Raw genomic sequence first — 27,142 nt, forward strand, 5'->3', positions numbered from 1 at the left:
AAACTTGGTTATCATACATGGATTGGATCTCGCTATCCATTGCCTCTTTCCATTTCGCAGACTCTGGGCCTGCCATGGCTTCCTTATAGCTATTAGGTTCATCAAGATTTATTAGTGTACCATCACTAATATACGTGTCCCCTTCGTTAGCAATATGAAAACCATAAAACTGGGGATGAACTCTAACTCTATCGGAGCGTCTAAGAGGTAAGGACTCGTCATTCGGTTCAACCGGAGTTTCCTCCTCGGGTTGAGTGCCAGCGGTAGAGTTTCCTTCATCTATCGACTCTTGAATTTCTTCAAGCTTGATTTGCCTCCCACTGTCTCCTTGGCCTATGAGTTCTCGCTCTCGGAAAACTCCTCTCCTCGCAACAAAGACAACATTGTCCTTCGGTCTATAGAAGAGATATCCAAAGGATGTCTGTGGGTAGCCGATGAAAATACATCGCTCACTTCGAGGTTCGAGCTTGTCGTGAGTATCTCGTCTTACGAAAGCCTCGCAACCCCAAACCTTGATATGTGCTAACAAGGGAGCTTTCCCTGTCCACATCTCGTGAGGTGTTTTGGCAACCTTCTTAGTAGGGACTCAGTTAAGGATATGGGCGGCAGTCTCTAAGGCATACCCCCAAAAAAGAGATAGGTAGTGAAGCACGACTCATCATAGAGCGAACCATATCCAATAAGGTTCGATTACGCCTTTATGCCACACCATTCAACTGCGGTGTCCTAGGAGGCGTCAATTGTGAAACTATTCCACATTCCTTGAGATAATCATGGAATTCAAGACTTAGGTACTCTCCTCCTCGATCGGATCGAAGCATCTTGATTTTCCTGCCCAATTGATTCTCCACTTCATTCTTGAACTCTTTGAACTTTTCAAAGGTTTCTGACTTTTGCTTGATTAAATAGATATACCCATATTTACTATAATCATCAGTAAAAGTCACGTAGAAGCGGTTCCCATCCTTCGTGGTTGATCTAAACGGTCCACATACATCAGTATGTATTAGGTCCAATAGACCCTCACCCCTTTCACACGTACTCGTGAAGGGTGATTTAGTCATCTTTCCAAGTAAACAAGACTCGCATGTGTCATCTTCCCTAAGGTCGAATGACTCCAACACTCTATCCTTTTGGAGTTGGGCTATGCGTTTCTTGTTGACATGTCCAAGACGACAATGCCACAAGGATGCTTTGTCCATACTAGTGGAAGAATCTATGTTCAAAACATCATTTCCTAAGTTATCAACAATCATAACAGTTTCATAAATTCCATTACATGGTATAGCTTCAAAGTAAAAGACACCATTTAGATAAGCCAAAATAGAACCATTCTCATTATTAAAAGAAAATCTAAAACCTTGTCTATATAAACCATGAAATGAAATGATGTTTCTAGCCATTTCTGGCGAATAGCAACAATTTTTCAAATCTAAACATAAATTATTCCTAAGCACTAAAGAATACACTCCAATCTTGGTCACAGGCGACGATCTTCTGTTCCCCATGATTAGATTGATCCTTCCTTGCTCCACATCCCTACTTCTTCTTTGTCCCTGCACATTAGAACAAATGTGATAACCACAACCGGTATCAAGAACCCAAGAAATAGCATGACTAGAATCGTTAGATTTAATTGTGTATATACCTGCAAAAGATGGCTTGATCTTTCCTTCCTTGATGGCTTGTAGGTACTTTGGGCAGCTTCTCTTCCAATGTCCTATCTTGTGGCAGTGGTGGCACTCTACCTCCTTAGGGTTAGGGCAGGGCTTAGCAGGATCAAATTTGGTCCCACTAGAAGAGGCACCATCTCGGGCTTTAACCTTGCGATAGTTCTTAGACGAAGCCTTCCTCTTCTTTCCCTTTCCTTGACCAATAGCCAACACATGAGCAGTGGGTGGATTGGGAGTTGGTGCAACAGACTTGTCTTTGAAGTTGCTCTCAGCGACCCTCAAGAGACCTTGGAGTTTGCTTAGGGTGACCTCCTCTTTTTCATGTGGTAGGTCATCCTAAATTGATTGTACATCGGACGCAAAGAGTGAAGCACCATGTCGATCGCCAAGTCTTCCCCAAAGTCAACATTTAACTTGCGAAGCCGGTCGACATACCTTTGCATCTTTTGCAAGTGCACAGTAAGAGATTCTCCATAACCCATCTTAGCGGAAATCATGTTGGTGAAAATCTCATAACGCTCTTGTCTCGCGTCCTGGTGGTATCTCTCCAATAAGTCTTGATGCATCTCGTACGGGTACATGTCCTCGTAGGACTTTTGGAATTCGGAGTTCATGGTGGCTATCATGATGCAATGTACCTTCGTTGCATCTCGCTCATGAGTTTCAAAAGCGGTAGTTTCAGCCGGAGTAGCGATTTCAGGGTTGATTTTCTCGAGCTTCTCATCGAGGACATACTCCTTATCCTCATAGCGAGCAATGGTGCGAATGTATCTTATCCATTCGCTAAAGTTCGTTCCATCGAAGGTGACCTTTTGGCAAAGGCTCATCAACGTGAAAGAACTAGCAGCAGCGTTGTTTGCGTTCGACATCTACAAATAGAAAGGACAAAGATAGATTAGAATATGAATCCCTAATTATCACCTAATAAGAAAAATTAGGGCTAGGATCCAACAACAACATTTACATATTAGAAAAGGGATGTCGTAATCTAACATGCAAATAAATTGAAGGTAAGTGAATGACGATTCACTAATTCTCCACCATAAAAACTTACTATAAGTCCTAAATGAATTGAGAATTCCTAGGTTCAGATGAGATTCGTTGAAACTATTCAATGGCATGTTTAAATCTCGATATGCCCCTCTTGTTTGTGACTGGGATACCGAGGATCACAAAGCGGGTGTGAATTACCATGCAAATTCACATGGTGCCTTCTTTGTAACGATCACTTATTCGATGTGCCGGTAAACCACACACGCTCTATCGAACTATGATAAACAATAAATCACCCTTTTCCACCTTTGCTTAGAACCAATTAGTGTGCCGGTAAACCACACACGCTCCACTAACTTCTTAGCAAGGGTGCAAAGTGTAATTTCATGGGATTGCATCGATTCACTTTTCCTAAAGTAACTAAGATTGGGAAATCTTAAAATTGTGTAGTTACTTTGTATTACTTATTATACTTTTAATGAGAAAATGAGGTTGCCCTATCCTACCCGTTCGGCTAACGACCCTCCACCGATCAAGCAAGCGGTGGGTGTGAGTGTACACCCATTAAGCGTCATTTTATAGGCCGCAACCTTATACCCACCTTATAGATCGGCTTCGTGAATGAGGCCTACTAACGGTAAGACTAGCATTTTAGTTATACATATATATATATATATATATATATATATATATATATATATATATATATATATGTATATATATATATATATATATATATATATTATTCTTGTAATATTATATTAGTATAGGGTTGTATTTTAAACCTTTTAAAATCTAGGGTTTGAAATTTAAATTGTCTAAATTAAAACTTTTAATCACAAAATATAAATTTCAAAACTTGAGGACAAGTTTTAAACATTTAAAACGTGGAGGATTAAATAACAAATAATTTCAATTAACAATTAATTTCTTAATTATCTATATTTGATTTATTCAAGATTTCTTTCAAGATAATTACCAAAATAATCAAAATAATTAATTAATTATCATATAAGGAAATTAAATATTTTATTAGTTGATAAATATCTTTAATTAGATCAAGATAATTGTCATATATATATATATATATATATATATATATATATATACATAAAAAAAACAAATTAGGGTTGATCTAATATGATTAAGGTAAGTTCCCATAAGATAATCATGAAGAAATCCCGAATCTGGCCATTCCTGACGCTTGGACTCGCCGAGTCCATGACTCAGAAACACAAAAATAGAATTTTGCAGTTAAGTTTCAAGCAAATAAGCAACAATTTAATGAAAACCAAGCTAGGCTCTGATACCACTGATGGGTTTTAGCCATAAGAACTTTCCTATGTGCGCATGCAAAACCCTAATGCTTGGATCTAGGCTTTCTAATTAAACATACTTTGAATCCAAGACTTCTAATGACTATTTAGATATAAGAATAATGTTAAAACAGATCTAGAATCATACCTTTGAATCTCTTGTTTGATCTTGTTGTCTTGGAGCTTCTAGAGTCACAATTGTCACTCCTCTAATGGCTTACAAACACCAAATAGCAAGGAGGATGATTTGGCAGAGAGGAGAGAGGAGGAAATCGGCCAGGGGTTCTCTACTTTATATGAAGTGCCGATTTCCTTATGTCATAGGGTCTATTTATACTTGTAGACTCCTTAAGGGTTACAACCTAAACCCTAATTGGATAATCTTCTCTTAAAGCTATCCAAATCCATTCCTTAGATAACCTTGGACGATTTGAAGCTATCCCTAGCTTCTAGAATCCATCCAATCCATATCAACATGGATTTACAGTCTAAAGTTTAACTATCAAACAATTGACAGTTTATACCCTCTTATTTAATTAATCTATTTAAGTCACCAAATTAATTCCAATTAATTCTATGACTTATATTAATCAAATAATCAATATTATTATTCTTTATATTATTCTCATAATATATTAATAATATTTATTCTCTCTTAATAAATCATCCTATCAAGTTGTTATGGTGAAGGCAACCCAAAAGGACCATGCACAACCGGGTCAAATACCTGCCTAATATAGTTGCAGCCTTAAACACTATTCCAACACAATCATGATGCACATAAGCCAAACCATTAGCTATACCCTTTACAATATTTAGTCTTTTCAACCAATCTAAATCTTTTGCCAATACATCACTTTTTAAGATTGATCCAAGGCTTCCCTTTTCAAGGTATTCATTAATAAAAAATGAGTTGCGAACATGTGAGCAATATCCATAGAGTTTAACTATATTTCGATGCCTTATGTTCGTTAATGTTTGTATCTCATTAAGCAATCCATTCTGATCAACATTAATGTTTGTTTCTTGACAACTACCATATTGTTAGTATGTAGCTCGGTTTTGTACACAGTCCCATATCCTCTCACTACTAGAAAAAAGGCTTTCCTTGACAGACATTGTCTGTCGTAAATGCCTATACATGACTGACAAATGTATGCCATTGAAAGCCATGTCATAAAGGATAATGACAGGCATTTGGCCTGTCATAAATTTTACGACAGATATTTATGACCCACAATTACGACATACATACACGACACACGTTTTCGACATACATTTACGATTGGCTTTGTATGTCGTAATTTGTAACATTCTTGCAATTATGACATTCTATACGACATGATTTTTAACATAGTTTTACGCCATATTTTGTATGTCATGGCGCTATATATATTTAAACAAACTAAAATACACATTTAATGTCTAATAATGCAAAATAAGATATCATACATATACAAAAATACATTCCATTACACTAACCATAATCGCTGATTCCAATTCTGTCGTAATCGTTGATTCTGGTTCCACCTTCATATATAATTAAATTCCGTTGATTTGGCAGTGGAATGGAATCATAGATTCGGATTCCAACATAATCACAGATTCCGATTCCATTAGAATCACTAATTCTGGTTCCACCTTGAGATAGAATTAAACTCCGTTTATTTGGCATTGGAATGGAATCACATATTCCAATTCCGTCGGAATCACAGATTCTAGTTCCACCTTCATACCTTTCGTATTCTTGTAGATTGTGATAAGTATGGTTTAGCAACGCATGACCACTTTCCACAAGATCCCTCCTGATATGCACCAAATTGATAGCTTTGGCTAAGTCCTCCAAAACACAAGCTTCTGAACCCTGCAACTTCAAACAGAATTCCATCGATTCCAACACCGATGCTAAGCCGGCATCCGAACCTTCCAACCCTAAAATTAACCAAGGGTATTTTAGTAATTTCAAATCACTCTAACACACACACACACCTGCAGGATATTGAAGGGCAGCAGAAACATGACAAATATAAGAAATAGAAGAGGGGTCGCGGGCACCTGCTCGGGCAGTCAAAAGGGCAGCATTCTTTTTGCAGCAATGAAAGCATCAGGTCCAATAGAGCCACCCATTACCTCCAACAGTGCTTGTGGGGTTGATGGAAGCATGTAAAGGGTATTATCGGGATTTCGATAAATAAGTTAAATCTTTTGCAGCATTTGATGTATCAATCACAACTTTACAAGCTGGAATAATTGTACTCGATGCGTAGTCTCCTGCAACTAATGGTTGTTGACTTTATCCATTTTTCCACACATGCAGATTCTTGTCACCAAATACATATGTAATTATGGTGTTTGTATCATCCAACATAAACATATGATTCACAGGACCCTAAAGAAAAGTCAAATAAAAAAAATCATCAGAACTGCAGTAATCACTTTAAAAATCTGCATACAAAAGGTAGGAACATACAACATCTGTGGAAAACTTAAGCAGTTCTTCTCCATCATCTAAGGTGAGAACTCTGATCTTGGTATTTGATGCAGGTAATATTTTATCATCTATCAATACAAGAAAACAAACCTTAGAAGAAAAAGGTTTAAGACAATTTAAGGACCATGTGTTGGGAAGACTCGCCAGAAAAATATATACAGATGAAGAGATAAGTTTATTTGAGATTTTCATTCCTTTAAACAGTTCACCAGTTTCAGAGTTCATTTCGCATGTTTTTCCATCTGTACTTATAGCACAAAGTTTACGCCCTTTGTTTGCAAAAGAAAGACCAGCAGTTCTACTGCACATGGAAAAGTTCTGAGCTTCAGGTATTACTCAAAATTTGGTTATTTTAACCATCAATAATCAGAAAATTTATGATCATGGTCATCTTATTATTTTTCCTAGCATACCTATGATGATGTCCAGAAGATATGCATTTTAACTCTGCAGAAGTGGCATTAATGGTGAAGACTTCACCATCATCTATTCCTAGTGCCACCAAACAAGTACTATTTTCTTTTCTGCACTGAGAATTAAGTGGGAGAAGAAGAAATAAGGGATTATGGAGCCGGATATGAAACTATTAAGGCAAAAATGGAGTGTGAGAATTGATATTTCCAATGCACTATAGAATATTCAAACATAACTCGATGGTTTTGGATCCCAAATTATATTCAATCCAATCTTTTTTTAAAATATATTAATAAAACTACGTGCAATTCTTGAAAGATAACTGATATTGATTCATCTGTACCAATGGAAGAAAGGATCTCAAGTTTTAGAGATTTGACTTGTTATGCATATGAAGTGTTTATAAAGAGGTCTTCAAAATTTGGAGCAAAAAGAGAAGGCATCACTTTTGTAAAGACTTGAATATTGCAGAGGACCTGTGTCACCTGCAAAAACCTACTTCTTCAAATAGTATAATAAATATGATTAAAACAGTTTACACTAATTTTAATATTGGTTTTAATGTTGCAGAGGACTGGAGTTTTTTGAATCTTAGAGAAGGATGAATGCTTAAAAGTGGGACAGATACACCCGAAAGATCAATCTCTCATTGAGAGATTCATTCATGATTGTTGTTACCAACATCTTCATCCCACCTCACCTGTTGAAATGGGTTTGAAATTTAAAGAATGAAAGTATAAAATAATAAAACTAGTTATGAGGTTGACATGTGAAGTACCATTACGCATCTCCATTTTGATTTAGACCATTTGTAAGGATCTAAGGATCCATGTCACTTACTCCAGTCACATGGATTATCTTCACCTTTGAATTGACTACTCCAAATCCATAATCTGTAAGAAATGTCAAATGTCAGGTTGCATTAAATCAGGAAAGCTAATAAGTAAAAACACTAATTGCATATTCCAAAACGAAGTCAGTGTTAGTAGTAACTAATATCCATATTAACGAAATTAAGGAGTATCTCCAATCTAGCTCTGTTATTACTCATATCAACACGAGATTTCTGAGTAATCAGAGATGAAAAATTATCCATTGCTTCATCATAGGACGAGATACTACTAGAAATGTATGGATGGTTAAAAAGAAGTAGAGTGAAACTGTAGAAGGTGATTGATTTTGTACCTGTTGATGACAGCATCTATGATGATCTGAATGGGATTAGCATCGGTTAAGTGATGGATGATTTCCATTGCGTGTTTGAGTATGCGAACAACCACGACCTTTTTATCATTGTTTCTCCCATGCATCGTGAGAGAGTTGGTTAATCGCTCCACAATTGGGTATTGAGCCTTCCTGAACCTCCTTGCTTGGTACCTTCCAGTTGTGTGAGGCATGTAGATTGGCTGCTTTGATGCAGTAGCAGTACAGAAAGATCAGGAACATGTTTACAGAATTCGCATATTATTCTAAATCAACCAGATCAAGATTGATGTTCATAAGCTATATAGTCGTTATTTGTTAAAAGATGCAAGGAAGAAAAAAAAATTATACATTTTAATTATAGTTGTCGGTGACTATCTTGACTATGTAAGGAGAATGCTACGAGTGCCATCCTATTGATAAAATGAATATCTATTTAAAATATGTAAAACGAAAAAATGTACTATGAAAATGGAGGATGGTCCATAAGTTGTCTAAATTATATTGAAATCCTTTAATATATATCCAACACAGTTAACTAAATAAAAAGTTACATTTTTTTACATCGAACCTATATTGATCCATTACTTAACTCTTTTAAGAATGCACACATAAATGCTCCAAAAAAAAAAAAAAAGATATGACTTATAAAATAAAGGACTAAACTTGGGTCATGATGAAATTCACGTTTGCAACTCATATTTCCATATATCTTCCTTTGAAGAATATATCATATCTCAAGGGACTGAAAAGGGAATAAAAGAGAAATAAAAGGGTTGTATCGTACATTGTAAGATTGGTGGGGCTTCTTATTGTAACAATTCACTAGAAGGCTCAGACGCAGTGATACCCTCAAATCTCGTATTACCATTCAAAATCACCTCACCATTTCCATCAAATCAAAGAAAGCATTGATTGATTAGTGTTGCCCCGCTCAAAAAATCAACTCGTTGCCTCGCTATTTCCATCCTCGTTCACCACTCGCCGACTTTCCACTACCCCACCGGTCATGCCATTGTCATTCATTCCACCGATTCGCGAATCACAAAGGCTTTTGCTTTACAGTTTGAGTAAGAATCGTAAGCAATGGAGGTCGTCGCACCTATTGTTGATGACGGGAAGGCTCGCAGAGATATCTTGCTTTTTAACCGCTGGACCTACGATGACGTTCAGGTTATCTTCTTAAACGATTAATCCAAATTCACAGGTATCAGTAGATGTTTGTTTGTGTAAAGTGTTTCAGTATCCATGCTTCCTGTTAATTTCTTCACTGGTTGTGTGAAATTAAGCTCAATGTATTGTGATTCTAGCTTATGAACATCAATCTTGATCTGGTTGATTTAGAATAACATGCGAATTCTGTAAACAGGTTCCTGATCTTTTTGTACTGCTACTGCATTAAAGCAGCCAATCTACATGCCTCACACAACTGGAAGCCAAGCAAGGAGGTTCAGGAAGGCTCAATGCCCAATTGTGGAGCGATTAACCAACTCTCTCATGATGCATGGGAGAAACAATGATAAAAAGGTCATGGTTGTTCGCATACTCAAACACGCAATGGAAATCATCCATCTGTTAACCGATGCTAATCCCATTCAGATCATCATGGATGCTGTCATAACCAGGTACACAATCAATCACCTTCTACAGTTTCACTCTACTTCTTTTCAACCATCCTTACATTTCCAGTAGTATCTCGTCCTATGATGAAGCAAAGGATAATTTTTCATCTCTGATTACTCAGAAAACTCATGTTGATATGAGTAATAACAGAGCTAGATTGGAGATACTCCTTAATTTTGTTAATATGGATATTAGTTACTACTAACACATACTTCCTTTTGGAATATGCAATTAGTGTTTTTACTTATTAGCTTTCCTGATTTAATGCAACCTGACATTTGACATTTCTTACAGATTATGGATTTGGAGTAGTCAATTCAAAGGTGAAGATAATCCATGTAACTAGAGTAAGTGACATGGATCCTTACCTCATTACAAATGGTCGAAATCAAAATGGAGATGCGTAATGGTACTTCACATGTCAACCTCATAACTAGTTTTATTATTTTATACTTTCATTCTTTCAATTTCAAACCCATTTCAACAGGTGAGGTGGGATGAAGATGTTGGTAACAACAATCATAAATGAATCTCTCAATGAGAGATTGATCTTTCGGGTGTATCTGTCCCACTTTTAAGCATTCATCCTTCTCTAAGATTCAAAAAAACTCTGGTCCTCTCCAACATTAAAACCAATATTAAAATTAATGTAAACTGTTTTAATCTTATTTATTATACTATTTGAACGTTTTTGCAACTGACACAGGTCCTCTGCAACATTCAAGTCTTTACAAAACTGATGCCTTCTCTTTTTGCTCCAAATTTTGAAGACCTCTTTATAAACACTTCATATGCATATCAAGTCAAATTTCTAAAACTTGAGATCCTTTCTTCCATTGCTACAGATGAATCAATCTCAGTTATCTTTCAAGAATTGCACGTAGTTTTATTAATATATTTTAATAAAAGATTGGATTTGTAGCATCCGGATTCCCAGGTATTATTTTATTCTTTTATTTTTGGGTGATTGTGAGGAGACTCGGCGAGTTGGAGTCTAAACTCGCCGAGTAGGATCGCGGTTTTGTGCGCAGGTTCGCGTATGGACTCGGCGAGTCCAAAAGTGGATTCGGCGAGTCCACGTTGTTTAATGAAACCATAATTTCCATGGCTTGAGACCTATTTAAAGGGGCTTATGGCCGTCATTTGCGGCCACCAACCCCAGAGAGAAACCCTAAAGAGATTTTGAGCGTTTTGGGAGAGAGAAGAAGCCATTGTTGACCTTTGAAGCTTTGTTTGGCAAGGCAAAGGAGATTCTAGCTAAGAGGAGGCAAGGGAGGTGGACATCCTTCGATTTTGGAGCTCAGAGCATCATTTTGGAGGTATATTTTGGCTCCCTTTTCTGCTGTTATGATGAACATGGGGGTTTAGGGTTTCTTGACCCCTTTGTTGGTTAGATTTGATGTCCATTTCGTCCCTATTTGTGATGAGGCTTGAGATGGGATCCATAGAGGTCCAGAGAAGCTTTATTCCTTAAGCTTTGTGAGGATTCATGGGAGTTTTGACCTAGAGTTATGAGATATGGGGCTAAAACATCATTTAGGAGCAAATAGATGTTGTTTGAACACCAAGGTTTGGAATTTACATGATTATCATGCTTCGGGAGGCCAGATCTATGATTGTATGGAACAGATTTGACCTCAGAAGTGAGTTTGAGTTTATGCATGGCATGGAATCGCCGAGTCTGAAGAACAGACTCGGCGAGTAGCATGAAGTTGCCCGTAACCACTCAGCGAGTGGTCTTGTCGAGTTGAGGGGTCAACTCAGTGAGTCAGGGAGAGTCAGGGGGGAGGGATTCAAGCCGCAACTTGCCGAGTTGTTCTTGAGATTCGGCGAGTTGAGTCGTGGTGGCCCCGCGATTTATGCCAGGTGAAACTCGTCGAGTCAGAGAAGTACTCGGCGTGTCAAGAGAGGATCCAATGGAGTCAGTGGACACGTATAGACTCGCCGAGTCGCCCTAGTGCACTCGCCAAGTCCGGTCAAAATTGCCCGTTGACCTTGTTAACCTTTAGGGTTGAGTTCAGTTGTATTTATGAGTGTATTACTTTGTGTGATTAGGCGGAGGCTAGATCACATTTATTCCGAGGCAGATATTTACCGAGATACGCGAGATGAGTCTTCTCACTATACTTTACCTTGAGTAGGTAACCAGAGTTATGTGACAGAGTATTTGTATGCTATGTATGTTATGTGTTGTACTGCATTATTTCTATGTCATTTATGCTGTGCATGTTTATAGAGTTAGAACCGAAAGGTTCCCAGACTTAGAACCGGAAGGTTCACAGAGTTTGAACCGGAGGGTTCACAGAGTAGGGTCCACGGACCCACAGAGTTATAGCCTCGAGTGACCAATATGTGTTATGTGTGGTATTTTGGGGAAACTCACTAAGCTTCGTGCTTACAGTGTTTGTGTTATGTGTTTTAGGTTTCTCTCAGGATCATGGAACAGCACCGGCTCGATTGTACACACCAGAGAAAGAGTCATGTTTTGAGGATCCTGGTTTATTATGCAAGTGAAAATGGAGTTATGTTTTGTAATTCGATTACAAATGAGATTTTAAGAAAAGTGTTTTTAAGAATTAAACGATTATTTTTAAATGAAAAATTGCTTTGAAATTTACGGTGTTACAGGATTGAATATAATTTGGGATACAAAACCATCGAGTTATGTTTGAATATTCTATATTGCATTGGAAATCTCAATTTTCACACTCCATTTTTGCCTTAATAGTTTAATATCCGAGTCCATAATCCCTTATTTCTTCTTTTCCCACTTAATTCTCAGTGCAGAAAAGAAAATAGTATTTGTTTGGTGGCACTGGGAATAGATGATGGTGAAGTCTTCACCATTAATGCCACTTCTGCAGAGTTAAAATGGATATCTTCTGGACATCATCATAGGTATGCTAGGAAAAATAATAAGATGACCATGATCATAAATTTTATGATTATTGATGGTTAAAATAACCAAATTTGGAGTAATACCTGAAGCTCAGAACTTTTCCATGTGCAGTAGAATTGCTGCTCTTTCTTTCGCAAACAAAGGGCGTAAACTTTGTGCTATAATTACAGATGGAACAACATGCAAAATGAACTTTGAAACTGGTGAACTGTTAAAAGAAATGAAAATCTCGAATAAGTTATCTCTTCATTTGTATATATTTTTCTGGCGAGTCTTCCCAACACATGGTCCTTAAATTGTCTTAAACCTCTTTCTTCTAAGGTTTGTTTTCTTGTAATGATAGATGATAAGATCTTAGTTGCATCAAATACCAAGATCAGAGTTCTCACCTTATATGATGGAGAAGAACTACTTAAGTTTTCCACAGATGTTGTATGTTCCTACCTTTTGTATCCACATTTTTAAAGTGATTACTGCAGTTCTGATGATTTTTTTTACTTTTCTTTAGGGTCCTATGAATCGTATGTTTATGTTGGATGATACAAACACCATAATTACATATGTATTTGGTGACAAGAATCTGCATGTGTGGAAAAATGGATAAAGTCAACAACCATTAGTTGCAGGAGACTATGCATCGAGTACAATTATTCCAGCTTGTAAAGTTCTGATTGACATATCAAATGCTGCAAAAGATTTGATTGATTTATCGAAATCTCGATAACACCCTTTACATGCTTCCATCAACCCCACAAGCACTGTTGGAGGCAATGGGTGGCTCTACTGGACCTGATGCTGTCATTGCTGCAAAAAAAATGCTGCCCTTTTGACTGCCCGAGCTGGTGCCCGAGAGCACTCTGCTATTCCTTCTATTTGTCGTGTTTTTGCTGCCCTTCAAAATCCTGCATGTGTGTGCATGTGTGTGTTTGTGTGTGTTAGAGTGATGTGAAATTACTAAAATACCCTTGGTTAATTTTAGGGTTGGAAGGTTCGGATGCCGGCTTAGCATCGGTGTTGGAATCGATGGAATTCTGTTTGAAGTTGCAGGGTTCAGAAGCTTGTGTTTTGGAGGGATCTTGTGGAAAGTGGTCATGCGTTGCTAAACCGTGCTTATCACAATCTACAAGAATACGAAAGGTATGAGGGTGGAACTGGAATCTATGATTCCGACGCAATTGGAATATGTGATTCCATTCCAATGTACAATAAACGGATTTTATTTTTATCTCAAGGTGGAACCAGAATTAGTGATTCTAACGGAATCGGAATCTGTGATTATGTTGGAATCAGAATCTATGATTCCATTCCACTGCCAAATCAACGGAATTTAATAATATCTGAAGGTGGAACCAGAATCAACGATTACGACAGAATTGGAATCAGTGATTCCGACGGAACCAAAACCTTACAAAATTCAAATGAAAACCAAAATTGCAAGAGAACCTTTTGACATTATGGTTAGTGTAATGGAATGTATTTTTGTATATGTATGATATCTTATTTTGCATTATTAGACATTAAATGTGTAGTTTAGTTTGTTTAATATTTGGTACAAATTAAGAATATATATATATATATATATATATACATATATATATATATATATATATATATATATATATATATATATATATATATATATATAGCACCATGACATACAAAATATGGCGTAAAACTATGTCAAAAATCATGTCGAATAGAATGTCATAATTGCAATAATGTTGCAAATTACGACATACAAAGCCAATCATAAATGTATGTCGAAAACGTGCATCGTGCATGTATGTCGTAATTGTGGGTCATAAATGTCTATCGTAAAATTTATGACATGCCAAATGCATGTCATTATCCTTTATGACATGGCTTTCAATGACAGGCATTTGTCTGTCATGTATAGGCATTGACGACACACAATGTCCGTCAAGGAAAGCCTTTTTCTAGTAGTGTGCGTAAGATTGTGTAGCAACCTGTGAATGCTCCCATCAGGATTGCAAACTACTCCAAACCAAGAAGTGCATGGAACTAATGCATTGGAATTCAAAAGGGAAATCCATGAAGAGAGAAACGAATTGTTTTGGATTTCAAGGCTTGCTTTCCATTTAAGAATACCATTGGCTTCCTCCAATGTAGCAGAACCAAAATTTTGTATGGGGGATGGTGTGATGATTAGTAGAGCTAACGAGAAAAATAAGAAGTTTGAAGAAGACATTATTTTCTTTGCCATGTTGTTTTATAAAAAAAGATGGTTTGCGTTTCCTAATTTATACTCCGGCTATACCTTTTTCTCTTGTTTTTTATTTTCACATATTGAAAGGAAATTTGCACAACGTCATATTTTTCCAAAAAGGAGTGTATTACACTTTAAATTGTATCTGTCATGACATTAATCTTTTTCTCTTAGAACATTAAAATTCATTGTGACCCAACATTTAGCAAGGTGCTCTGATTACAAAAGACAACTTGTTGTATTAAACGATATTGATGGATTTAGATGTGTAAAAATATAACTTGACTTGATTATTTGGACATATTTATTTTTATTTTCTGATTAATGCTAACAGAAGTTACACTCAAACTGTGTTTTAGTTCATACCAATTCCTAACTGATGACTATTTTAAAATTGTGGATTTTGAATCAAAGACATGGAGATCGAGTTTTCCTGGTTTTGCATTTAGTGGAAGGCAGTATGATTTTGCAAAATTATCAATGTGAGCATATAACATTATTTGATTTTTAGACATATTTATCTTTGTTTTCTGGTTATATTTATAAAAAATAGTTTTAATTTAAAACCAATATACCTGTTAAATAGATTGACCGAAAACAAACTTGTTTCTATTATTGTTGTTTCAAATTGAAGACATACTAATTTTTAAAAGAGAAAACTGTAAAAATGGCGCATGTGGTTTGTTGCTTCCTTTGATGGAGTTCCAAAATGTTCCCAACTTGCAAGTATAGTCCTTTTAACAAAGTTTCATTACAAATTAAGGTCCTTGTTTTTTAACACCTTAATTTATTTCTGTTAAGATAGAGTTAGGTTACCATCTTACCTCTTTCTATATTTTCAATTAAATTTTAATTATTTATTTAATTTTAGTTAGAAGGACCCCACTTCCATCAAAATGCCCCCTCCCCATCTTCGTTTACAACCCTGGTAAATCTAAAACCCCACCCTCCCTATTCATCTTCATTGAAAAACCTGTATGAGCTATTCTAAAAATTGCTTGTTTTTTAAACATCACTAATAATCATACTTAGATTGTTGACTTCCGTGGAGATGGGGAAACAGAGTACCTTGAGATATTGAAAATAGGGGTGACCAAAAGCCGCACCGCAACTAAAATTAACTGCAAAAACCGTATAACCGCAACCGCAATAAAAAACGATGGTGATGTTTTCTGTTTTTCAAAAACCGCACATTTGTGGTGCGGTGCGGTTATTAGTTTTTAAAAACCGCAAAAAAAACACACAGCACCGCATATATTATATACATATTTTTTATTAATTATTAATATATTAAAGATTAAAAATAAGACAAATTTCATGGATAAAAGATGCATAAAATACTAGAAGACAAAAGTGTTGGTTTTTTATTATTTTAACATTAAAAAATTGTGAAATTAGACAATTTTAAGATATTTATTGTCAATTACTATTGATTTGATGTTTTTAAGATATTAGTTGTTTGTGATTTAAGTTAATTGTTTTATACCTTATGTTTTTTATTATTATAAGTAGTATGTTTGAACTGTTAAAACCATTTGAGCTCTAAACTATGGTTAAAAAGCACCAAATCCATGCGGTTAATAACCGACACACAAAAAAAAAAAACAAAACCGCACAACAAAAATAACCTCCTAACCGCACCGCAAAAATAACTTCACCAAGCGGTTTTGAAAATGAATTAACCGCATTTGCGGTTAGTGGTGAGGTTTTAGCTAATAACCGCATCGAACCGCATCGCGCTCACCCCTAATTCAAAGAGATACGTCTCTGAGCATAGAATCAAACGCCTTTTGCAATTCCCGAAATTTCATGCAAATGAAGAAACACAGAGCACTGAAACTGCTTAATTTTATTTCTTTTATGTAACTATGATCCACTTACCCCAACTGGCCTCGAGAGCCCGCACTAATAAAAAGATTTTTAAGCCCAAAATGAATGAGTCGACATTAAAACCATCAAAAGATCATAAATCACAACAAGATGAAAATAGAAATCAATTACAACAACCAGAAGAAACTCAATCGGATTAAAAAACAGAGTAAATGAGTAATTAAATGAAAAATGAAGAATTGCAAATATAACTAAAGAAAGATCGTTGAAACTGATACTGGGCGATGCCATGTTAAAGATGGTAAAGCGGTTCTTGGCGGTGTGGGTGTGAATGTGGGATGGGTGATGGGTGATTTTTTTAATAGTATTATAATAGAAGTATTAATTAATAAGATTAACAAAAAAAATTAATAGTGAAATATAACAGGCGCATAATTGACATTTAGCATATCTTAACTGAATAAATTTCAAGGAGTTAAATAGAAGGACCTAATCTACAACCAAACGTTGTAAAAAGGATTATATTTGAAAGTTATAAAAATATTTGAACTCCATCCAAAAACATCAACGAACCACAAAAACCATTTTTACAGTTTTCTCTTTTTAAAATAGCAGAATTTGACTTGGTAAATCAAAAAGTTAAGATAGATTTAAATGCCCATTTTGTCTTGCTTTTTGTTTTCCTGTTTTCAAAAAAGGAAAATATGGGCCATGCCAATTTTTTCCACAAGGAGTGTTTTACACTTAGGAATTAGGATTATATTCATCATGACAATCTTGGAAAAAAAATAAACAATTGTTAAAATAGATTAAATTCTAAATAGTTAGTTATCAAAAAGACAATATGTTAATGCTAAGTTTAATAATGCAATATAACATTATTGGATCTGTTTTCCAATTAGTTCTACAAAGAGATTTAATCTGAAGGCAAGTGTACATGTCAAATCGAATATCTTTGAAATTGTGTATAGTTGGTTTCAAAATTCAAGTGCTTGCGGTTATCATTGTTTCTAATTAGGACTATAGTAACTGAAAATAGAATTTATCTTCATTCGTTAATCGAAAACTAACAACTAAAAATTTATCTAGAAAAAAGTTCCGATCAATATATACGACAATTAATCTTTGAATAGTGTTTAACTTCAGAAATCAACTTTTAGGGCGAATGACTTTTACTTCAAAATATTTCTTATTAGAATTCTTCTTCAAACGTGCGAATGCTAGGGGAGAGCATATCGTATATAGGAGGTTGTACGTTATATTATTCTCAGTATTATTTCATCACTTTCTTTGGCTCTTTGGTGTCATCTTGTAAATCCAAAGTAAGTTTGTGTTATCAACATCTAAAATAAATCTCATACTATTACTGTTTCAAAAATGAAGTTAATTAATTTAAAAGTTGCAATTTATTTACATGGAAATTTACAAAAAAAAAATGATATAGTTTGTTCTGTTTTAAAATAAACCATGATATATATCTTTTCTTTTCAACATAACCAGTCAAATTCAAACACATTTTCCAAATCAACCATTTTGACACAGATGATTAAATCGGTACGGTATCTTTGTTGTCTTCTAACTACCAACATAACTTGAACAACATTTAGTATGGATATTGGACCCGCCATTGCCTAACCCACCAAACGAACCTGATACTTTTTTTTAGCGGAAGACTATGTTAATGGGTCAATTGTAATGGCTCCTTTATAAAAATCTAAAAAATGAGTGCATTTCTTGAGCGTGTGAATGTGGAGAAAAAATGATTTGGAAGAATAATGTTATTTTCTATTATAGATATCTAAACTAATAAAAAGTTAAAAGAAACTACTTCATTATACATATAAAGTATTTGTTTTTTCTAGGTATATTGAAAAGTAAATCTACATGCAAGTATAGATAGAAATGCATCCATTATATTTCGTTACTTCAAATTCACATATGGTTGTGGTTTTTGGATACGTCATGCAAACCCATTAATTGAAGTCTGCATTGACCGAGCTTCTTTAGGGCTAAGGGGTTTTGCCCCCCCCCCCCCCCCCCCCCCCCCACTCCTCTGTTTTCCAATTCTTATACACATTATATTTTCAGCCCCCTAAATCAAAATTTCTAGGTCAGTCACTGCAAGTCATATATATAATTTTATAAGTCTAGATTATTTGGATCAGTAAGATATATCTCACTTCATATCTACCTTACAAGCTCAAGTTAAATTAGCATAGAATTCAAGGAGACTTCGCCTCGAATGCACGGGCTATAGACGAAACCACATGGTGCAACTGACTTGTTAGAAGTCCCATATTTGGGACTTTTTAGTTGGGAGAGTGTGAGGTTTAGTTCAAAAAACCCTAGTTCCAAATTTACTCGTCATTTAGCCCCAAGGTACCTATAATTTTTATAATTATTTGTAATATTAACATTATCATCACCTGGTCTCCTCTATCCGTAATTTTTCCTGATTTTGGGTTTCCACAAAAATTGTTGTATGGCTATCTCAAATTTTTATTGCTTTACTTATTATTATTATCAACTCTAGGTTCCATTTAATTGGAACTGTTATACCATATAAATAATCGTTTTATGATTTTGATGTTTTCTATTTGGAACAGCTGGAATTTTTATAAAAAGAAACTAACAAGAAGCAAGAGTAACAAACTTATAAAGTAATACCCAAAATTGGGATTACCAAAGAGTCTTAATTTGGTCTAGTGGTAATAAGCGAGTCTCTCATTTGACAGGTAATGAGTTCAACTCTTGTGGAGACATATGTGGTAATTTAGGAATAGTTTAATTTGTTGTTCTAGTTGTGGTCGTTGTCATTTGTGTTATAGGTGACGTCGCATCACACCCAATCATACTTGTTTTTCTAATGACAATACACCAACAACATTAGTTTTTTTTCTTACAACTAGCTTACCTATTATATAAGTATCATATATGTCTACGGAAAGACTTGAACTCATGACATCTTATTTGAGAGAATCACTCTTAGGTATACGTGATGTTTAAAAAAAACCCTGATTGTGGAAAATGTGTGTGGGTGTTTATATGTGTGGAACCCATAGGTGGCAGCTTGCACCCTGATATTTTTATTTTACTTTATTTTATTTTATTTTATTTATTTATTTATTTATTTTTTAAAGTTTAGCTTTAAAAATAAACCACCCAATAATAACCCTATTTTCCAATTCATAATTCCCAAATTCCCTTCCCTCTCTCTATCCGATACGACCCGGATCAAGTAAACCGCACAGCGCATTATAATTTACAACCATCACTGATCGAATCTGATAACCAGGCTATTCTCGTCGTCGTTTCTCATAGCTCGCAGCTTGCTCCCTGATTACCCATTCCCCCGCCCAAAGCCCCGTATCTACCTTCCCATGCTTGTCGATTCCAAAGTGCACACACCGCTACCACATCATCTGAATCCCTTATTATCATACAGATTCGCTTTCATCTATCAGAAGATTAATACCAAATCACTTGAATCATTCAAAATCACATAATATTTGTCGATTTAAAAACATTGGTGAATTTTTATCGGTGTGAATCAGTTCTATAGTAGAATTCGAGTGTTCACAATTGTTGAAGTGGATATCAAATTAGAAGGTATGTATTGGTTTCTTTCCTTGTTTTCATTCACTATACTAATTTCAACACTCCTTGTATCTAATGCATATTAAGTATTTCATGTAATATCTAAATGATTTTTTTTTTTCAATTTAACTTACACATTCAGTTGAACTAAATTCGCTTGTTATTATAGCTAATTAATCTCTTATGATGTCTGTGCAATTTTTTTTTGCTCAACATCACGTCTTTAAAAAATGTGATGCCCATCAATATGCATGTGGAGAACCCTATGGAGGATTCATGAAACAACGGGTACTATTTCGGTGCTCCCAATAGACATGGAAGAATGATTGAGATGAAGAAGATTTTATACCTGCATCAACTAGTATCTATATGTTCTCTGCTAGGATTTTCGAAGAATATTTAGAGTCTCTATCAAAATAAGATGATATATACGTTGTATTTTTCAGGTAATTAAATGATAATGTAAGAAATAGAACCAGCTGATTACCAACCTGGAGATTAGGTGTATGGCATCACAAGAGGCTTGTGCATTAATGAACCTAAACCTTGCTTAGTCCATTAATGGCTATGATAATTTTCTGTTTATTTCACAATTTTGATGGTGATTCTTTTGAATTATGAACTCTACAACTCATGGTCACAATCTCAACGACCTATGCAAATTGCAATATTCTAATATTATCTAAGTTGAATACCAAGAATCACTTCAACATGATATGGAATAATATGGGTTTAACAATTAACACTAATTGGTTTTATGTATCGCAAAAACAGTCATGTTTGACCTCTGACAAATCTAGTTGAAAAAAGGGAGTAATTAAACAGAGATGAAAGTTATGTTGTTTTCTTTTCTAGTTTCACATCTTCCATTCCAATTAACAAGAATGATGCGACCCCATGAAGAGGAAGGTTTGGGTGGGTCTACAAGCGTCACATCTAATTATGGAGGGATATTTATCTTTTTTTTTTTTTTTCTATTTTGGAAATTATCTTTGGTTTATTTGGTAAGTAGGGTTTGAGTCCAGTTTGGCTTTTTGGTTCCTATAAAACTATTTAATAAGGTCTATTATTCCGTTTTATGATCATGAATGAATTTTATTATTTAGTAAACCTCGATATTAGAGAGCTGCCTGTTTGGCTGTTTCTCGAAGACTACTAGAAAACTTGGTAAATACCTACAACATTATTCGTAGGAATTCCGTAGAAATTGAGCGTTACCTATAAAATTCCTACAGAAACTGGTTTGTAGGGAAAACCCTCGTGGGTAATTTCTTCCTACAATTTGCCTACAAAATTGGCTTCAGTTTTCCTACGGAAAATTTTAGAAATTTACCTACAAAACACTTTTCCAACCGAATACCTACAGAACTATTTTCCTACAAAATACCTACGAAATTATTTTCCTACAAATTACCTACATAGTCTTTTTCCTACAAATTTCCTACAACTTTTTCTAAATTTTTGTAACAGAAGTTTTGTTACTAATCTGTAGGTAAATTGAATTTAACATTTAAAAAAACATTTTTTTTTAAAATTTCCTAATATTTTCTGCTCAAAAAAGAAACTACAAAACTAATTAAAAATTATAATAATCAAATACCATTACATTCATTAACATTAAAATAGTCAACCACATAACATTCTAATACATTAAACTCGTCAAAATACATTTACAAGAGTTTAGACTAATCAAGTGTTTTAAAACAAAAACTAAAAACCGATTGCTGAATTAACGGGAGGGTTGAATTATCTCATAAAGACCGCCAATTGCAACATTGCATTTGCAAATCTATTTAATTTGTCAATTTGATTTTGCCTTTTATCCATAGGTACTTGTTGCATGCTTGACACCCGTTCTAGCAACTCCTTTACCAAAAAGAATGGCAAGACAAACACCATATAGTTAATATATGTAAATGTAACAATAAAGTATTCACCAATTATATAAGCATGGAACAATTAGATTTATAAAATTACAAATTAGATCATCAATATGTATTAAACAGATTAATGCAAACATCAACATCAACTAATGAAACCAACCATGGAAGCATTAACTCAATTAACTTTCAAAACCCAAAAACTATTAAGGTACTAATCAGTTAATAAAATAATCTAGAACAAGCAAGTTTGATTTACCATTTCGTTGTATGAAAAAAGAAAGAATAAAACAATTATTTCTTAATCCTACATTTAATTCCATCATGTCAAACTTGTTAAAGCCACGCATATGATCCAACTCACAAATAAGTTGCATCCCTAAATTTTACACGGTGACCCACATAAACAAAACAACAAACAAAAATAAAATAATTGTAAACATTACTACAATAGAGATCGCTAAGAAATTTGTTAATTTCAAGAATTTTCATCTTATTAACCCTAGAAAAATCTTGGACGACAGTTAACCCACATAATTGTTAATCAAACAAACAAAAGCAAAAGAAAAAAATGATTATAATAGATGACAGTTTTAGTGATGGATCAAACCATATCTTCCCACAAAACACTCAAATACCACATGAAAACAGAGTTTAGTACCGATCTATCAAAGATCCTAAACAATACCTTCGAATCCGGAATAAAAACAACAATTCGATCAAAGAACTTACCAACAAAATAACTATATCGCCTCAAGCATAAATCACTGACGACATAGAGCGATGGCTGCTGACATACATGGGTGGAACAGTGGCGGCGAACCCTTGCAATATCGAAAAAGAGAGAGAGAGAGAGACATCCGGAGCGGTGAGGGTTTCGGTGACATCGTCTTCCTCATTCTTCGGCGACAGCGGTGAGGCATTCCAACTAGACGGATCTTTAATCGAGATATGGAGGCAAGGAGGACCGGTGATGGCGATGGCAGAGGAGGGAGAATGAGAAGGAGAAGCGACGTGAGCGATGAGGAAGAATGTGACAAAAAGCGGGATTAACCTAGCAAATTTCAGAAAAAAGGGAGTTATTTGATTTTTTCGATTGGTTGGTATTCCGTAGGTGATTTCCTACGGTTTTCCTACCACAACTTAAAAAAAAAATTATTTTATTTATCTCATTTTTCCTTGTAAACTAAATAATATTTAGAAAATAAATAATAATAATAATAATAATAATAATAATAATAATAATAATAATAATAATAAGGGTGTTGTGAAAAAAATAAAATAAGAAAAATGACATTTGACCGTCGAAAAATATAAAATACAAAAATTGTCGTAGGTAATCTGTAGGTAAATACCTACGCATTACCTACGGATAAAGTTTATATGTAGGTAATCCGTAGGTATTACCTATAGATTACCTACGGTAGTTTTTGTATTTTTCTATTTTTCAAGGGTTAAATGTCATTTTTTTATTTCATATTTTTCGCAACATCATTATAGTTTGATTACTTAGTTTTTACCGAGTTATATATAATATAAACGTATGTTCAACCGTGTGCACCAATAAAACCCATTATTATACAAGATACATTGTAACGGCCCGATTCTCAGGTATTGTTTTTTGATATAAGATTTTTCTTGATTTCAAGGCTTACTCAACGAGTTGGTTGCCCGACTCGTTAAGTAGCAGTGGGTTGGTCCACGTGTTTAAATGACCTACTCGCCGAGTCCAAAGAGGGACTCGACGAGTAGGAGCTAGAGGATGAAACCTTAATTTCCGGGGTTTTGCACCGTATTTAAAGGATCATTGGCCTCCCCAGCCTCCCCTTCACAGCCTCATGATACTCCATAGCCCTAACTCGTGTAAGTGTGCTCCATTTGTGTGTCTTAAGCTTTGAAGAAGGATTTTTAGTGATAAAAGCTTGGGGAACCAGCAACTAGAAGCAAGGAACGTGTGGGAATCATAGATCTACCTCAGTTGGCATCGTTTGAAAGGTATTAAGCTATTATCTTGGCTTCATGTCATTCTAGATCTCTTTTGGGTGGATTTTAGGAAGCTTTTCTTGTGTTTTGAGCTAAGATCTGAAGTTGCAACTTCAGATCTAAACTATCTTGGGTCTCTAAGTCTATAAAGAATGTCATCTTTGACAAGTATGAACCTTCTCTAAAGTGTGAGACTTCCTTGCAAGATTAGTTTTGTCATTTTAAGACTTTAGAGCTTTGCATGCACGTAAAGTTTGCAACTTTATGTGATAAACATGCCTTGGGAAGCTAGATCCACAATTTGGAGCCTTAGCATGGCTTAAAAAGCATATGTATGGATGAAGGATTGAAGGACTCAGCGAGTCACATGGTCAACTCGTCGAGTCCGATGAAGATTGTCGTGGGCTCGACGAGTTAGATGTTTGACTCGGCGAGTCGGCTAGGGTTTTCCCAACCTTTGGACATGTATGAACTTAGCGAGTTGCAAGTGAAACTCGACGAGTCGGCCAAGGAGTTTACGGCCGCAAACCTTAGGAACTCGACGAGTCACTCTAGTGACACGGCGAGTTGGCGAGTTATGTTAGGAACTCGACGAGTAGCTGAGGGTACTCGACGAGTTGAGGTCAACATGGACTGTTGACTTTCACTGATGACTTTAACCTTGACCATGGGTTGACCAGTTGACTTCTAGGGACATTTTGGGAAATTGGAAATTTACAAGCATGGTTCTATGGTGGATACAGGTGGTGGAGTTTGTAACGACCGAAAAATTCCGACCAATTTTAAACTTTCAAAAACAACCCGATTCCATTAAAGTTATTACAAAAAGGTTTTGAATACAATTTATTTAAGTATTCCCAGAATCACATCACATATAAACATGAGGAGCGGTACGATCACGCCTTCGCCTTGCCACGGTCTCCTGAAGAACCTGAAAAACATAAAACCACAACTGTAAGCCCGAAAGCTTAGTGAGATATCCCCAAAATACCAACCACATATACCATACACGCATAACATGTCATAACATATCTGATCACAGAAGAGCCATGCACTTCGGGTCTACTGTGTGACTGGTCCGCCGCACCGGCCTACAGTCCACCTGGTCCACCCTCCGAGTCTAGCCACATACATCGAGTCTGCAGTGTGATTGGTCTGCCCGCACCGAGCCTTCAATCCACCTGGCATGTCTGGTCCGCCCTCTTGGGGCCTACAGCCTATCCGGACCGCTCGCAGGGCCTTCGGGACAACCGGTCTGCCCTGGGTATCTTGGCCTACATCAAAAAGCAGGACCCGCCTCAACCCAACTCCAGTCCAAACAACCATGTGCACATAAACATACAAACATATAACAATTCGCAGTCAACAAGCCGATCAAACAGATCACATAACATATCATCATCCTTACCAGGATACCGACCTAACCGGTCACTAGCATAGCATCACCCTACATCTCAGGATACCTATCTCAACCAAGCCTCTATCACATACCATCCTAGCTACCAGGATGCAAACATATCAAAGCAATAACATAGCAACAAATACCCGGATCTCAATCCGATAAAGGGCCGACCTTGGTGCCTTAGACACTCTTGATATAGTGAGGATAACTCACCTCGAAATTGCCGACTGAACTAATAACCCCAGCTGCTCCGATCATTGATACGATCACCACCACTGGACAACCACCAAGGCACTGAACTCAAAACAATATCTAACAATTACCAAAATTCCCCTAGAAAACAACTGGTCAACCCTTGGAGAAAGTCAAAGTCAACCCCTGACTGACTCTACTCGCCGAGTCAACTCGATGACTCGCCGAGTCCCCAAGTTCAGAACTTCCCTCAATCCGCGACCTAACTCGCCGAGTCAACCCGAGACTCGCCGAGTCCAACGATTCTGAGTCCACTCGCACACAACTCACCGAGTCATCCCTTGACTCACCGATTCTCGACTCAACCAGAAAATATTGGACTTCTTCGACAAGACTCGTCGAGTCCAAGAACAGACTCGCCGAGTTTAAGGCTATCTTCAACCTACTCACCGAGTTGTTCTTACAACTCGCCGAGTTCCCGACCATCTTCGTCCAACTCGCCAAGTTGTTCTTCCAACTCGTCGAGTTCCAGCTCATCTTCAAGCAACTCGTCGAGTCTACCCATGTGACTCGCCGAGTACCACCAGTCTGAATCCATACAAAAGCATTCCAGGCCATGCAATTGATCCAAAACATAGATCTAGCCTCCTACCACCCATCCATCACGTAAAGTGGCAAACTTTACGTGAATCCAAAGAGATCTAGGCCTTTTACACTTTAGGGCTAGGGTTTGGGACATGATGGCTCTTTCAATCACTCATCAACAGGGACTTTCATGCATTCCAACTCCTCTCCATTCCAGATCTGAGGTAGCAACTTCAGATCTAACCTCTAAACTCCAATACATTCAAAGATATGATCTCTAATACCCCCAAAATGATGAATCTAAGAGATAACAGCTCAAAAACGAGATAATACCTCAAAAGAACGCCCCAACAGCAATGAAACTCGAATCCAAGCAAAGCCCCTTGCTCCAAGCGTCTTACCCTCAAGATATCCTCAATAATTGCTTCTCCAAGCTTCCAAATGCAACTTGATCCACTCACACACGAAGGTTAGGGTTTCTGGACTTGAGGATGAGTAAGGAGGCTGGAGGAATGGATGTTATGTTCTTTATATAGAGCTCAACCCCAAGAATTAGGGTTTTCTCCACTCAGCGCCTACTCGCCGAGTCCAATCCACTGACTCGTCGAGTCGGCCACTTGACACGCGACGAAGTCGCGACTCTACTCACCGAGTCCCCCTTGGACTCGCCGAGTCGCTCTTTCCCATATTACTCTTTTAGCTCTTCAACTTTACTCTTGCTATTCCGGGATGTTACAATTCTCCCCCACTTACATTAGGCTTCGTCCTCGAAGCCTGCAACAACTCGACTCCTAGAAATACTCCTGCCATGTGCCACCTGGCATTAACCCAACC

The 27,142-nt window shown here is 36.2% G+C and overlaps 1 protein-coding gene and 1 long non-coding RNA gene across 2 annotated transcripts; both read left to right on the forward strand.

Annotated features, from left to right (window-relative positions):
* The first annotated feature begins 9,176 nt into the window (after positions 1 to 9,176).
* Positions 9,177 to 10,059, forward strand: LOC145095461 (small ribosomal subunit protein uS7-like). Its single transcript, XM_079033335.1, has 3 exons — positions 9,177 to 9,263; positions 9,498 to 9,715; positions 10,008 to 10,059. The coding sequence occupies exons 1-3, from the start codon at positions 9,177 to 9,179 to the stop codon at positions 10,057 to 10,059; spliced, it is 357 nt and encodes a 118-aa protein (XP_078889461.1).
* A 1-nt stretch (position 10,060) lies between these two features.
* Positions 10,061 to 12,326, forward strand: LOC145092776 (uncharacterized). The gene is made up of 2 exons (XR_013702654.1): positions 10,061 to 11,032; positions 12,136 to 12,326. It is a non-coding gene; the product is annotated as an uncharacterized LOC145092776 (long non-coding RNA).
* The last annotated feature ends 14,816 nt before the right edge of the window (positions 12,327 to 27,142 follow it).

The sequence above is a fragment of the Lactuca serriola genome, chromosome 3 (genome assembly GCF_051521515.1).
Source record: "Lactuca serriola cultivar US96UC23 chromosome 3, Lser_US96UC23_V15, whole genome shotgun sequence".
NCBI classification, from domain to species: Eukaryota; Viridiplantae; Streptophyta; class Magnoliopsida; order Asterales; family Asteraceae; genus Lactuca; species Lactuca serriola.

Coding starts and splice junctions, on each gene's coding strand:
- LOC145095461 (XM_079033335.1), top strand. CDS start 9,177: ATGGAGGTCGTCGCACCTATTGTTGATGACGGGAAGGCTCGCAGAGAT. Junction 9,264..9,497: donor GGACCTACGATGACGTTCAG/GTTATCTTCTTA, acceptor GCATTAAAGCAG/CCAATCTACATGCCTCACAC. Junction 9,716..10,007: donor ATGGATGCTGTCATAACCAG/GTACACAATCAA, acceptor CATTTCTTACAG/ATTATGGATTTGGAGTAGTC.